The 15,789-nt window shown below is 56.8% G+C and overlaps 1 protein-coding gene across 1 annotated transcript in view; it reads right to left on the bottom strand.

Annotated features, from left to right (window-relative positions):
* Positions 1–15,789, bottom strand: part of CACNA2D2 (calcium voltage-gated channel auxiliary subunit alpha2delta 2) — a 112,183-nt gene that overhangs the window by 26,228 nt on the left and 70,166 nt on the right. Inside the window, exon 3 of the mRNA XM_024746606.1 lies at positions 5,428–5,487. Within this exon, the coding sequence (XP_024602374.1) occupies positions 5,428–5,487 (60 nt within the window). The remainder of the gene's footprint in view (positions 1–5,427; positions 5,488–15,789) is intronic.

Here is a 15,789-nt window from a genome sequence, read left to right as displayed (position 1 = left end):
CCCCCACCCGCTTCAGACTGCAGGTGAGGCTCAGGAATCTGTATGCAGTCTTGGTGCCCCAGGGACTCGGATACACGTGGGCAGGACTCCTCCCTACCCCTCCCATCTTGAGAGGGCCCATGTCCCTTCCTTGGTAGAGAGTGGCATTAGCTATGGATGGTGGCAGGCACGGTCACATGTGTGAAAATACATTGTAAACCCAGCTGTGGTCACTATGTTTGATATGATGTGGAGCTGGGGACGGGGCAGGATGGGACCGTTAGGGTCTGGTAGGAGGGTCCCTGGAAAGGCCTCTGTGTCTACTTTGGGCTGCAGGTGCCCCAGTGTCCACCACTAGTGCCCTGTCTCTGGGACACAACAAAGAGGTGGTACCACCTAGCGATTATGTGCAGGGGACTTGGCAAAGGGTCCTGGCCTCAAATCCTGACCTGAACATGTGAGCTCTGGGATCCTGAGCAGTGAGTGAAGACTGAGGCTGAAGCCTCACAAGTCCCTGTGGCCCCTTGAGGCCTCCTGGAGGTCACCTCCATCTCACCAATGAGGCAAGGGTGCCTGTTAAACCCTTCAGCCTCAGTAAGGCTTTACCTCAGGGTTTTGATTTTCCACTTGTAAAATCAGAATGATGATGCTAGGAGGACAGGGAGTGAGGCCTCTCCAGGGGTTCGGGCCAACCCAACCCATGAGTGGCCCCCTTAAGCTTGTAACTTCACAGGCCCGGGAGGGGCCTGAATGTGGAAGAAACCCTCTGGTTGGGGTGAAACGTGTGTCCTTAACGTCCAGGGTACACACCTCTGACACCCCCTCCATTACGTGGTATTTTAGGGGCCATTTTGCACAAACTGGGCAGGGAGTGGGGGGAATCACCCCCTCTGAACTCACACACATGCCTCCCCCCAAAGTGGATTTCTGTGCATATATGACACATGAGGAGTGGGGCTAGGGGGCCCACACGGCCCTTGTATAGATGACACACACACTCTCCTTAGCTGGAGCTGAGCCCAAGAGAGAGCATGAGGGATGCTGGCAGGTGGGCAGCAGGGTGAGGAAGTGAGAGTGGGGTGAGCATGGGGAATAGCAATTGGCATCTACGTTTGGTGCCATGGAAGGCGGCTGCTGTGGCTTGGTCAGACCTGACTGCTGCTTGCTCACCAGGCCCCTGTGCAGGACCCAGGCAGCTACCCGGCTGCACCAGTGAGGATGCTTGGCCTTCCTGCCCTGCCTCACTGCCAGCTCAGCTCAGCCAAGAGGACTGTTTTCTGAGAGAGCCGTCTGTCGCCGGCTTGGCAGAGAGGCAGGCAGCAGGCCCTGTGGCTGGGGCAGACCTCAGGCCGGGGAGCCACCTGTCCTGTCCAGCCGGCTCCTTGGCCTGGCCCAGCCTTCGCAGCCTTCTCTTTAGGTTCCCAGGCAGAGCTATGTCTCCCATTAGACTCCCAGGGCAGGGCTTTGTCTCCTGCAGGCCCTAGGGCTGGCACTGAGGCCCTGGAACCAATGGCCTCTCCTGCCTCCCCGACCCATGCCCTGGCCCAGGTCCTCCTTGGTGGCCATCTAGATAGCAGATAATGCTGGCACAATGAGGTGCTGGCACCAGGCACAGTGTCCGGCAGGCGGGCCATCTTCATCCACCCTAAGTGTTATGGGCACCAAAGCACCTGCTGCCTGTCTACAGCGGCCATGGGAGGTGCTGCCTGCTAACAAGGGCCGTGGTGTCCAAGGGCTGCAGCCAGGGCTGTGGCTACAGGTTCGCTACCCTTGCCATGGCAAGGAGTGTGGGGTCATGACCTGGGAGTAGGGAGAGGAGCATGGCTTCACATCCAGATATTTTCCCCTCACTCTCTTGTCCCTCTTGACCTTGCAGACTCCAGGATCCCCCAAGTCCCTGGGCTGGTGTCAATGGTATGATTGTGTATGTGTGTGTGTGTATGTTTGTACACCATTGCCCGTTTCTCAGAGGTCTGCATGCAAACCTACTGTGTGCTATTGACACAGGCAGGGCCACACCCTACTGATCATGTAGTGGATTCCAGTCTGGTCCCGTGGGTCAAGGGTTTCCTCTGTGCCCAGAACTGCTGACTGCCATCCTCCCCACCTCAGAGATAAGAAGACTGAGGCCCTGGTCGCTCTGTCCACAGGGCACCTGGCTGGGCACATGGACAGGTGATGGGCAGCACTGAGTCAGGCTCAACTGCTTCTGGCCAAGAGAAGCCAGATGGAGCAGACAGATGAGCCCACTGGGCCACTGGCCTGGGGGAGCATGCACTGGGAACCATCTGTGATGGGGGCACCAAAGGCGGGTGCTGTGGGCAGTGGGGGCTAATCCTAGAGTTGTGGCCAGAAAGAGGAGCTCTAGGGAGTTAACTGGAGTGGGAGGTGTTGCCCTTCTGAAGGAGGTAAGGGTATTCCTAAGAAGGCCTGGCTTGTGTAAAGGGCCTGAGCTTGTCACTGGGTGTGTTCCTGAATGCTGGGAAGGAACAGGACTCCTTATCTGTCACCTCCTGAACGTTGTTGGCAAGGACATAGTTTCAAGGGTGGGTGGTATGCCTTCAAGGGACAAAACACCATCCTTTCTGCAGCCTGAAGTCCCCATATCCCCCCTGGCATGGACAGTCTGCACCCCGGCAGCTCTCCCTGGCAGCCCAGGCAGGGCTGGCTGGCAAGTCAGCTAATGGGCCCATCATTAGCACTGATGCCTTTTAGCCCGGCTGCTGGGCAGCTCAGCACTCCTGGGGAAGAGAAGGGCCCTGACCTTGCAGCTGGAAAGGAGGGGGCGCCTACAGCTCCACTCTGCCCAAGATACCTGTGGGACAGACAAACAGGCAGACTAATGGACTGGTGGGGGTGGGCAATGAGCATCAGGCAAACAAGGCTGGGCCCAGCTGGCCCTGTGGTCACACCCATAGCTGGGGACATCTCAGGTCAAGCCAGGGGATGGGGCCAGCAGAGCCCTCTCCTGCCTTAGGACAGAAGCACCCAGAGCCTATGGGCTGGTGTGGCCAGAGATGTACCCATACCATCACCAACTTGCACCTACATGGCCTGATGTGTGGACCGACCCTTTCACACATCACACCTGAGCTGACAGATAGCCCCCGACACCAGCTGGTCGTTTGCCAAATGGGGAAACTGAAGCCCAGAGAGGGGTGAGCCCTTGCTGGGTCCTGCAGGGACTGTGACCCAGTGTGCAGGGAGTGGGTCCTCAAGTAGCACCGTCTCAGCATCTCCTGGACACCCTGAGACCTGGGCCTTCCTTCCCGGTAGGCCCCCATGGTGCCCACTTGGCCTGCGATAAGCCGTTTCTGTCTTGGAGTAGCTGAAAATCAGGGGTCAGGGGTCCAGTAGGATGATCCTTGGAAATCTTGGGTTTTCTGCAGAGTCAGGGAGAAAAAACAGGTTTGGGGCCGAGGCAGCCTCTTCGTCTTCCTGTTTGGGGCCTACACTGGGAGGGAGAGAAAGCCAGGCTGAGGGCTTTCATTCCCTTATTTCCTGATTCCTTCATTCCCTCTCCTGTACCTGCTCTGTGTGTCTGTCCTGGGTGGGGAGGGGAGGAAGCAGATACATCAGAAACAAAAGAAGGGACAGAGCGGGAGCCAAGGGTTCTGGATTCCCAGAAGGTGGAGGGGCTGATGGGCTGGGGAGCAGGAGCAGCCTCACTGGGAAGAGGCAAGACAAGCTGGGCTTCAAAAGGAGGAACGGGGGCTTTCGAAAAAAAAAAAAAAACAAAAAAAAAAAAACGGAGGAACGGAAGGCATTCTGGGTGGAGAGATCAAGAATGGGCCTGGAGTGAGGTGTGAGGTGTGGCTGGAGCACAGGAGGAGGGGAGGGAGGAGGCAGGTTGACGAGAGAGGCAGGGACGGCCAGATCCTGGGGCCTTGAGCGCAGGCTCAGGCTGGGAATTGCAGGGAGTTGCCAGGGTGAGGTTATTTGCAGGTGGGGGCACATCCAAGTGGCCAGGGAGTGCAAATGGAGGCTACTGTGTGTATTTCTGATCAAGAGGCTGAGGAGGCACGGTGGCCCAGGGATGGGTTTGTAGTGCTGGAATGCGGAGTGAGAAAAAGCCCAGCCCCCAGCTCCCAGGGAGGGAGGATCGGTCCAGGGAGTCGTTAGTTCATTAATGTGTTCACTGTAAACAATCATCTGTTACCCACAACTCCATGTGAGCTCCCTGAGGGCAGCACCAAGCACCCACCAGGCAGCAAAGGAAGAGTGCTATGGTGTGCGCTCAGGGTGGCCTGGAGGGATGGGGACTGGGGAGAAGGAACAGGTTTAGGGGGCCTGCATCATAGGCATGCACCCCCTGGCACCTGACGGCACAGCTGTGAGACTCTGCCCCCAACAGGTGACCTCAGGTAGGTCTAACCACTCTGTGCCTCAGGGTTCTCATCAGTTAAGTAGGAATAATAATCCCTCCTGCCTCCTAGAGGTGCCAGACTCAGAGCTGGAGTGAGTCAAGGCCTCCCCCATCCCCCTTATTGGCCCCTGGGTGCCAGGGGGCAGCTCTTGGTGCCTCTCCCTGCATTTAGCACAGAGACCACTGGGAGGCGTGGCCCACATGCCTGAGCGGGTGTGGAGGACACAGCGAGCCCTGCCAACTGGTCTGGTCCCCGAGGGTTCCGTCATCCTTGGCATCGGGGGTTTCCTGAGTCTGGGAGGAACGCTGCCTCAGTCTCTCTTCTGGTTTACTGTTATCCTTTGACAGGAAAGGTGCAGGTGTGTCCAGTCTTGCCCAAATCAAACACAAGCTGCCTGAATATGTGAGCCACCTGGGTGTGAGGCTGGGGATCAATGAGGCTTTCCTTCCCTCCCCCACATTCTGGGCCCTTCTGTCCTCAAAAAGAGTCCTGCTCCCAGCTTCTCACGCCGCCACTTGCTCCGCGCCTGAGCCCCTTCTGAGCTTTGCTGGCGGAAGGAGAGGATTTAGTGGCTGTAACAGCCTGGTCCCCGATCCCAGCCTGGCAGCCTTCTGGAAGACAGGCTGCTGCTCGGGGAAGTCTGGGAAGGGGATAGGGTCCCTTTCCCCCAGCATCTCTTCCAGGTCAGTGTATTAAAGTCTGGGAAGTCCTGGAATCAAGAGGCCTCTCTGCCCCAGGGGCTGTCCAAGGAGTCTGTGCAACTCCTTAACCACCAAGGGGATGCCAACTTTGGGGAGCATCATTTCAGAGCAGCCTATGTGCTCATGGGGGACTCCATAGCTCCTCTGGGAGCTGGGAGTGGAATGAGAGGTTCATATCTGCACCCTGTGTCCCAGCACCAAGGGGAGCCTCAAATGTTTGCTGAACATTGGGCACAGGTTCCCGGCTCCACCCCACAGAGCCCTTGGTGCCCTTCCAGTGGGTCTGGGCAGCCTCTCTCTCCCTCTTCCCCTGCATGCACATCCACCCTTGCTGCGGGTGGGCAGGTCCTAGGGGCTGGGGAGGGCACTGCAGTTCTTACCTTGATGTTGTCCTGCCAGCGGTGGGCTTTCTGGAAGTTCTCTGCAGCGTCAGCCAATCTCTGAGGGACAGAGCACAGGGAGGTCAGAGACTGAGGAAGGTCTGTGCCCAGCCCAAAGCCTTCTCCATCCCCAGCAGTCCCTGGGGCCAGACTGGCTCAGGGACTCCCTGGACATCGTGCCAGACTCTCAGAGATTCCTTGATCCCAGACATTCTCCAGCTTGCTCTGTGGGCCCTTCCCCCACCCACATCGGGCTCCCACAGGAAAGGTGAAGCCTGCACAGACCTGAGTGGCATCTCCATGGGACTCCCTGGACTTCAGCTCAGCCACATTTCCTGCCCACAGGAAGGCAGGAGGACCCCTGAGGCATATTAAGACCCAGGCCCTGGAGCCAAGCCCACTGACACTCTCTACTAGCTACAAACCAGTGTCACCCCAGTGTCAAGAGGAAGGCCTTCCCCAGCCAAAGATGAAATGCCACAAGTGACAGAGTGCCTCACTGATGCACCTTTGCCCCCAGCTTGCTCAGGGCCCAGAAGGAGGTGCCCACAGCCCACCTCTGCCCACCCAGGCCTGTCCTCACTGTCCCTGTCCTGGCTTCCTGAGCCCCCTCCCAGCAGGGCTCTCTAAGCCTTCTGTCCGCACAAGCCTGGTCCATCCTTTGGTGCTGGTTCCTGTGGCCTCCTCCACGGAGGCCCCTGTGCCTGTGAGCACAGCTGCGTCTGTCCATCCCACACCTTGTTACCCAATACACCTAGTGCCAGACTGTGCTGATGTGTGGAGATATGGCAGAGTCAGCCCTGCCCTCCCACAGTTCAGAGGAGAAAACAGACATAACCAGGCAGAATAACTAGGGCAGGACTAGCTGAGGTGCTTTGGGAAGCTCAGCATTGAGGGAACTTGGGAGGTCAGGGAAGGCTTCCTGGAGGAGGTGCTGGAAACTCGCTACCCTTTGAGCCTGAATCCTGACCCAGAGATTCTTACTTTGTGCCTCCATAGATCCTGTCTCTTTAGGAAGTCTTTTTTGAAAATTAATTAATTAATATTTATTTTTGGCTGCGTTGGGTCTTCATTGCTGCGTGCGGGCTTTCTCTGGTTGCAGCGAGCGGGGGCTACTCTTTGTTGCGGTGCACGGGCTCCTCATGGCGGTGGCTTCTCTTGTTGTGGAGCACGGGCTGTAGGCACGCAGGCTTCAGTAGTTGTGGCACGCAGGCTCAGTAGTTGTGGCTTGTGGGCTCTAGAGCACAGGCTCAGTAGTTGTGGTGCATGGGCTTAGTTGCTCTGCAGAATGTGGGATCTTCCCGGACCAGGGCTCAAACCTTTGTCCCCTGCATTGGCAGGCGGATTCTTAACCACTGCGCCACCACGGAAGTCCCCCTTTAGGAAGTTTTGAGGCTCCTGAGGACAGGACTGAGCCTGACCCTCTAGGGCCTCCTGCAGAGCTGAGTACAGTGAAGTCCTGTTCATCATAATGATGACTGTCACCCTGAACTGATCATCTACTGCATCCAAGCCCTCCCCCAGGCCAGGGACACATCACGTGTACCTGTCACCATTCACAATGTGCTTGACGTGTCCTCCTCAGATGAGGGTACCCGGCACAGGGGTGGTGAGCAGCCTGCCTAAGGTCACAGAGGGGCTCTGGGTTGGGCTGGGGCCCTCACCACCAAATTTGCCTTGCCCAGCCCATGACCAAGGTCCGAAGGTATGCTCCACAGGGCCCACCATGCCTGGGGAGGAAAAGAGTAGCTCTTGGTGTGGAAGGGGCTCTGGTCCCCAACTCCCCGCCCTATTTGACCCCATGAGTGGAGCAGTAGGGTCCTGCCTTCTGGCCTCCAGCCCCCACTCAGAGGGCCCTGCCCCCTTGGTATTCAAGACAAACACTCCCATCCATCAGTCCAGGCCTGATGGCTTGTGGGCCCAAGAGGGGAAATTCTAAAATAAAGCCTGGCAGCTGCCCATCGGGGGAAATGGGAGACCAGCTTTTCCTCCCTTCTAGCGTGGAACAGTGTGGTGGGGGCCTGGTGGGACTCCCTGTAGAGCCGCAGCCTCCACTCGCTGGGCAGGATGCCACCTCTGGCTGTTAGAAGGGCTGTGCAGAGCTATCCCTACTCCCGCTGGGCCTGGCTCCCCCTGCTCCTCAGGGCAAAAGCACTGAATGCTGGGAAGGCTATGAGGCTGGGGGACCTGGGGGCAGGGTGGGAAAGTCAAACTCCCTCACTTCACATTGCTGAGACCCTCCTGCCACCCCCACCCATCTTTTTTGCAGGTTTTGTCCTCTGCCCACTTGTTACTGCAGTGACTGCTTGGGTGGGCCCTACCCCAATAATCCAGCTTCAGGAACCATAGGCCTCTCTTCTCCCAGATGGCTCTCAGGTCTTGCCTCCAATCCTGGCCCCTCCTGAGCTCCTGGATACCTTTCTGGGGTAACCCTTAGGCCCACCAGAGCTTGCAACACCCCCTCTTAGAATGAGCCCCTCCACCCTGTGACCACTGCCCCTACATCCCACCCTTAGTGTTCTTCACACCACCTTACTTATCATCCCCAGCCCAGGCTCCTGCGTCCTCTCTTGCTCTTCGTCATCCTTCTCCACACAGCAGCTGCAGCCTTCAAAATGTGGATCCTGGGGCTTTCTTAAGGCCCCAGGAGCCCCCCTGTGCCCAACTCCTGCCCCTCCCTTTCCATCCTGGGTCCTCCTCTCAGCCTAAACCACAAACACCCCCACCCGAGCCCGACCCCCTGATGGGTCCTGATTCACAAGCTGGCAGTGCCCTTCCGCAGAGGACATTACTGTGTGACACACACGGTTAACAACACTTGTCACTCCTGTTAATGGAGCACTGACCATGCGAGCTCGGCACCAGGCCTGGAATGGAGTGTGGGAGCCCAGGGAACATCCCCCTGGGTCTGCATCTTGAGGGGTGAGTCTCAGGCAGTCACTGCATACCCCTTTTCCTTGCCCAGTGGCCCAACACCTTCCCAGGGATCCAGACCCTTCTCAGAGTGGGCCTGGAGCCATTGCCACTTCATGGACGATGAGGCTGGGACACATGTGGGAACAACCGGATCAGGTCCCTTGCCACAGAAAAGCCACACGGTTGATAGGGTTGCAAACAGACACTAGTTGAAGTCTCCAAACTGGGCCATGGCCTTGAGGACCTGTACTCTCCAGCCCCTACCTCCCCCGCTGGCCAGCGGATGCCAGCTCCTTCACCCTTCAGGACTTAGGTCTGACCCTGGGATTCACAGGCCTCAGGAACATGGGGGCTGATAGCCCCTCAGGCTCGCTAGCCTAGTGGCCAAGGTGAGGGAGACCAGGGAGGGAGGGCCCCAGCCTCCAGCCTCCTTGAACTCATGGAGTCCCATGGGCTCAAAGGCCCGGGTCAGCCCGCTGACTCGTGAATAACGGAGTTGCAATAGCCACAGCGAAAGGATTACTTTTAATCCTCAGTAATGATCAAGCCATTATTATTTTTTCGGTGTTACAGATCAATCAGTCCGTCCCCAGGCACCGGACGTGTGGAAACTGCTAAATCCACAGGCCTGGTGGTGCGGGAGGAAGGGTTGAGGCAGCTGAACGGGGGCGGGGTGGATGGGGCAGGCTGTGGCTGCACGCGGTCCCTCAGGCCTGAGGGTGAGAGGGAAGAGGACGGGAATACACATGGCACGCACGAGGGGCCCCAGGTGGGGATCAGAGCTTGGACCCTGGAGCCTTGGGTTCAGACCCCAGCTTCCCCCTCCAGCTCTCAATTTCCTGCCTATATATTAGAAGTAGTAACCTTACCCACGCAGAGGGTAGTTAGGTTCTTGGCAGCCCCCTTGCTCCAACTGCCAGTAGCTGTCCATAAAGCCCAGTGCCCTGGTGTTTCACTTGCTGGCTCTAAGCACACAAGCCTTTTGCCCACCTCTGGGCCTTCCTGGCATCCACTCTTTCTGCTTGGGATGTGCTCCCCATCATCTCAGTCAGTGCTATCAGACTGTCACCTCTTCTGGAAGCCTCCTATTGCCCTTGTCCTGTCCATGGGCTCCCCTCCCCTCTGCCAGGCACTCAGACTTGTGCTCCTGTCTTCACAGAGCCCACAACAGTCAGGCCTTCTCGGGGCTGGCTGGGAGACTGCTCAGAGCCCTGCCTCTGCCTCTGCCCTGCCCCGAGGTTCATCCTCCTTGCACTTCCCTCCCACCTCCCCCAAGTCCTCCTGATGGCCTGGGGGAGACAGGATGGGGAAGGACACTGAGATCCAGAAGTAAAGGGAGAACCTACAAAGACTCCTAGCAGGGCAGGGGCAGCAGTGGGAACATGGCTCACTTCATCTCAGGGCTCCTGCCTGTCTGGGGGAGATGTGCTCTGTTCCCATCCCTGACTCTGAATACCTGTTCCCTGGGACCAGCTCCCTGCTCGGGCTCTGGGCTCTGCTCTCAGAGCCACCTGCAGTCTCTGGCTCTCCCACTACCAGGCCCCTGCGCATTCCACTCCCTCCTTGTGCACTCCTGCCCAGACTCCTCCAGCCTGTTTCATTCCCTCACCCTTGAGGCGTTAGCTTAGACCCCATTCTCCTCCTAACCACTTCCTGACCCATGGCAGGCTCCCATCTCTCCCCATCATGGAACTTAGAGAACCCTCTGCTTTTCCCCTTGAGCTGAGCTTGGTGGGCACTGAATCTGGCAGCTATCAAGTTTACAGTAACTTGGCCCCTGGCACGTAGTAGGTACACAATGAACATCTGATAAATCAAAGTCAGAATGTCTCTGAACCTGGGTAAAGGCTTGAGTCTGGACCTGCCTGGTCAGCTGTGTGACCCTAGGTGTGTGGTTTAACCTCTCTGAGACTTTTTCTTCATCACATCCTGGAGGGTGAGGGCTGCCTATGAAGGTGATGCTACGAAGTTGCTGATGGTGGCTTGCCTGGCCTGCGATGTCTCCATCATGGCCAAGGCGTTGGAGGGAACTATGGTGGGACTGCTGAGCAGGGCTGCTCACGGCTAAGTCAATTACGATAACAGCGGGCATTTCAGAGGCAATTATCAGAGAGTTTCACTTAACAATCAATTTCCCTCAGCGGAAACTGTTCTTACGGGAAAGGGCAAGAAAGAAGAGGACTGGGCTGTGGACAAAGCTCCCCTGGGGGAGCAGCCCCCTCTACAGACACCTTTGAATTTCACTAAGTTCAAAGTCTCTCAATTGCTCTGGAGCTGAGATAGACCATGACCTAAGATAAGGGACCTGAGGCCATGGTGGCTGCCCCTCAGAGGCCAACACCTGGAGGATAAGGGCCCCCCCCCGGAGGAGCGGGGCTTGGGCCTGGTGGGTTGGAGCCCTCAGGCTTCTCCACTCCATCCTCTTTGAGGTCCCACTCCTCCCCCCAGGTTGGTGACCCCACTTCTCCTTGGCCTCCTCCCTTCATCCCCCTCACCTGGAGGCCCCCCCACCCCCACCCAGTGCTGGCCTAGCCTGAAAGGGTCTGGGGAGTAACTACCCATCAAACAGGATTTGTTCTGTGCAGCCCAGAGGGAAAGACTGAATGAGTTTTTTGGTCTTAGTTGGTTATAGCTACTTTCTCTTCCAAGAGGTTATGAGAGGCTTAGGATGAAAGGCCCTGAACCCAAGAGGCACAGGATATTGAGGTATGTGCCAATGGGGGCTGAGCCTGGCAGAAGCTGTGATGGGCGCTCTGAGGTAGAGGTTGGGGGCAGCAAGCCCAGAGTAAAGTCCTAGCACCAAGTAGATGCCCCAAGAATACCGCCAGAGGGTTGCAAAGAAGGATGATACCAGACACTGCCTGTGTAATTACCCTGAGCTGACTGGTGCAGTTAATCCAGCGGCAGGTGGAAGACTGTACCTCTTCCTCACCCTCCCTACCCCACCCCTAGCAAGACACCTAAGAGGTGGCTTTTTTTTTTTTGCGGTACGTGGGCCTCTCACTGTTGTGGCCTCTCCCTCCGCGGAGCACAGGCTCCGGACGCGCAGGCTCAGCGGCCATGGCTCACGGGCCCAGCCGCTCCGCGGCATGTGGGATCTTCCCGGACCGGGGCATGAACCCGTGTCCCCTGCATCGGCAGGCGGACTCTCAACCACTGTGCCACCAGGGAAGCCCGAGAGGTGGATTCTTTTGTTCCCCGTTCTGTAAGGGGACTGAGCATTAGTGCCACTGCCCCAGGCCCCTGGTGAGGAAGTGGTGGAGGGGGCATCAGTAGGCCTACCAGCAGTGTTGGATGCCGAATGTTCCAGGGAAGGATCAGGTCTGGCCAGGTGGGGCGTGGCTGGTTGGGCTCAGGTGTTCCTTACCTGCTTCCCAGAGTGGTTCCTTTGCCCTTTCCCCAGGAGAGGGGATCAGTAACTAGACTCTCAGATGCTGCTCTGAGCCAATCCCCCCCATCCTTGGTGTCACTGGACCCAGTCCCTGGGAAGGGGTAAGCACCAGGGTGCCCAGAAGCCCCTGCCCAGCACAGCACTGCCACCACTGCCACCCTGCTTCCCTCCCCACCTGTGGGCCCTGTATTAACTCTGTATTGTGTACTGATAGATACTAAATGCAGATTTCCAATTTTCAGAGCAGTTATGGTCTAATGAGTAAATAATATACATATTTCAAACTGTCTAAAAAACATATCTGCATAATCAAAATATCTGCATAATAATGAAGCAAGATGCAGTTCAGCAAGGAAGGCACTGGAGCCCCAGGGCTGACAATAGGGCAAGACGCACAGGCAAGTGAGGAGTCCTGGCCCTGTGGGTCCATTCTTCCTGCCACCTCAGCCTGAATGGGTGTTTGTCTGTCTGTCTACTGCCTTCTTCAAGCAGGTTCACCCATGGTCAGGGACCAGGAGAATCCTAACTTGGCCCTGTTCTTGCACAACTTGTGCCTGGGGAAGGTACACGTGTGGGCAGACAGTGCCTGCTATGTGAGCGATGGGTATCCTGATGCCTCTGACTGCTCAGAGCTTTATGGGCACAACCTCACTCACCACAACCTTCTGAAGGCGGTCCTGTCCTGATCCCCATTTTGCTGGGTTCTGAGGGGTGAAGAGAAGTGCACCAGTGTGGGCAGAGCAGGCTGACAGGACCCATGACTTATGTATGGCAGGTGATGAAGAGGTTGGTGGCTTTGCCTTCCGGTCAAATGTGCTGCCGACACTGGCACCTCCTGGGCAGCACCAGCACTCAGCCTTCTGGTGAGCCCTCCCACCTTCTCCACCCCTTCTCTCCAAAGTCCCTTCTTTCACCCGCTTCCTGCATCCATCCACACCGGACACACCTGGCTCCTGTCCCACAACACATCTGACCCACGCTTTCTGTATTAACCGTGCTTCCAGCTTAAAGATGAAACAACCACCGGAACAGATGAAAAACAAACAAACAAACACCCAAAACCCGGACCAAAATTCTAGCAACCGAAACTGCAGGGAAAACAACAAACACTCCTAGCTGCAAAGGGCGCCTGGTGGAGGGGGGAGCCATCACGTGAGGCCCACGCTGTTGTTAGCAGCGACAGGCTCCCTGACCTTTTCCCTCACCAGCCACACGTGTTCTCCACGAGTTGATAAAAAAGTTAGTAAAATGGAATTTTTTCTTAAAAAAAAAAAAAGGTCAGAATACATGTAACAGGGAAAAACTCATTCGAGTTGTTCCCCTCTGGAAGGGGCACCCATCTCTCCAGCCCCGGGCCTGGGCTTGCTCACTCCCTGTGGGCACCCTGGCCTTGGTTATCGATTCCTGTGCCCCCTCTGTCCCTGCCTGCAAGGGGCAGCCTGTGTTTTAATTTCCCAGGAAAAATATGAAGAAGTGAGGGGTGGCTTGTGATGAAGATGGAGATGCAGCTGGGGAACCTGGTGTCCAGAGGCTTGAATTTCAGACCAGACAGGATCATTCTGCTCAACCAAGGGCAGCTGCTAGCTTATATTTTGCCATGGGAGGACTTTTAAAAAATCCACTCTGTCCTATTACTGGTATGTAACCCCAAAGTGGACATTTTCACATCAGGAAAAGGAAAGCCATGTGCTCTGAGATGCTCCTTCCCGGGAAGGAAAGGAGGTGAAGCCACACTCAGGTGATGACAGAAATTCCACTGGCTTCAATGGACACTTTAGCTTTCAACAGGAACCGTGGTCAATACAAAAACGTGTCTACAGGGCAAGGGGTGAGGAAAGGGGCTCTGGAGGCTGGGCAGGACATTTGCTGGGGCCAGCCTGAATTTACAGAGCAGTTCTCAGGAGCCACAGATGAAGTCCTCTCTCAGGAGATTTCAACTCTGGCATCAGGCTGCTTCAGGAGGGGATGCATGTGGCCATGCACGGCCTCATGCTGAGGGCAGTAGGACAGGCCCGGCTCTTGGGGCCCTGCCCTGCCAGGTCACTGCTGCTGCTCCTAGGTCCCCCATTGGGCACCTTTGAGAGGTTCCTTGATGAGAGATAAGCCAGTAAGTCCACGTACCGCATCAGGTCTGTGTTTGGGCTGTGGCCCCGGAGCCCTGCCATATGGAAGCACCTTGGCCTTGAGGAGCCCGAGCCAAGGGCTGGGCCATGTGGACTCCAAGGCTGCTGGGACTCCTTCCAAGGCACTGCCCTGCTCAGCACAGTCCCTCAGGGTCAGAAGCCGCCAATCCAGCGGGCACCTCCTCAGTTCCCAGCATGAAACCTGCACATCTCCACAGTGAACCAGTCCCTGGTGAACCAGGTGAAATTTCTCATAAATTTGACAGTTTTTTCAGTCTTCCTCCCTCTTTGGTGTAATTCACCAAAGTTTCTTTCCTTTTCACCCTTTTAAAAAACACACAGAGAGCATCACGTGAAGGTATCAGGCCCAGGGCTGTTGGCCACTCTTGAGGTAGAGGAGCAGGCAACACGTCATTTGTTTAAGTGTACCACGGAACACGTCCTTTCCCCTCATCAGGCCACGTTCTAGAGACACCCATGTGTGGGCATGGGTGTGTGTGTGCCTGTGTGTGACAATGCCCCTGCCACTTGGGAGGCCCGAGCTCCTAGGGCTTGGTGACTGGCCCAGCATGTACTTCGGGAAACATTAACCTCTTCTCTCTGGACCTCAGCTTCTCAAGTCCATAATAGGCACCAGAAGCCCACCCGGCCCTCCCAGGGCTGTGGAGATGTGAATAAGGTATGGACAGAAGACAGGATGTAGACTCACCCACGAAATTGGAGATACAGTCCCAGGGAGTGGGTTGCCCCTTCCCTCCCCTCAGCTTCACCCCAGGGGCCTACTGACTGCTCCCCTTAACCTCAGCTTTTCTCTTGGGCCTTCTGACCTTGGCTTGACCTCTTCCCCTCTGAAGCTCATGCCAATTGACTGTCACTCGCCTCAGCACCACCTTTGTCCACTGTCCCCCAGCACCCTGGCCTGGCCTTCAGCCCAGCCCTGCCCTGCCCCAGGAAGAGACCAAGGTCCCATTTCAGTGTCCTACTCAACCAACCCCATCCAAGCCGGGCTGTCCCTTCCCTAAGGTCATCCCTTAGAAGCTGCTCCCCTCCAAAGCCCCCTATTCCTGTGCCTCCTTTCTCCCTTCCAGACCAGACCTCTCCAGAACACCCCCCTCCCCTGCTCCAACCCAACTTCAGACTCCCACCCAAGCTGCTTGGCATGAGCTCATCTGCCCCAGGCCCTCACACCTTCAGGCCTCCCACACAGACCCCTGTGTCCCCAACCAGTGCTTCCTAGATGCCCTGACCACTCTTCCCTTTCCTGTTGCCATCCTTTACAGGGCCCTGTGTGGCCTGGTCCCACCAAACTCGTCACCCGCACCATGCTGACCTTGAACTCTGCCCACCTGCCATGCTGAGGTTCCCTATACTTATTTGTGCTGTGCCCTAAACCTGGACTGCCCTTCCTGCCCCCTCCCCTGGCAGCTCCACCTCATCCGTTAGGAGTCAGTGCCCATCTACCTCTTCCAGGACGCCTGGTGCCCTTGCCAGGCTGGGTTTCCAGAATCCCCTGTGGTGTCTCCATCACTGTTGCATCTGACTCCCTCCCAGATGCGGTCTCTAGAGGGCAGGGACTTGATTCTTGGATTGGTGTGGACTCAGAGCTGGGCACAGGCTTCTACCATGGCCAGTGGGGTGGGGGTGGGGGCGTGGATCAGGAGGTGCCCTTAGGGACCTGCCGTCTTGGAGGCCCTGGATTTCCCTGGGATGGAGACTCATAGACCAGGCCAGAAGCAGCACTGACAGAGCACAGGGATCCAAGGTGGTGCAGAGATAAAAGTGAGGGCAGGGTGAGGCTGAGTCTAAGTATGGGTCACACTGGGCACACCATGTTGAGGGGCCAAGGGGTTGCCTCAGGGGTCTGAAATGCTGACGTCTGCTCTCTGGGACTCTGACTCCACTCTGGACCTCATGAAAATGTTATCTACCAGT

Source organism: Neophocaena asiaeorientalis, unplaced genomic scaffold (assembly GCF_003031525.2).
Source record: "Neophocaena asiaeorientalis asiaeorientalis breed wild unplaced genomic scaffold, Neophocaena_asiaeorientalis_V1.1 scaffold779, whole genome shotgun sequence".
Taxonomy (NCBI): Eukaryota; Metazoa; Chordata; class Mammalia; order Artiodactyla; family Phocoenidae; genus Neophocaena; species Neophocaena asiaeorientalis.
Note: the sequence above shows the minus strand (reverse complement) of the source record. Positions and strands in the feature narration are given on the sequence as shown.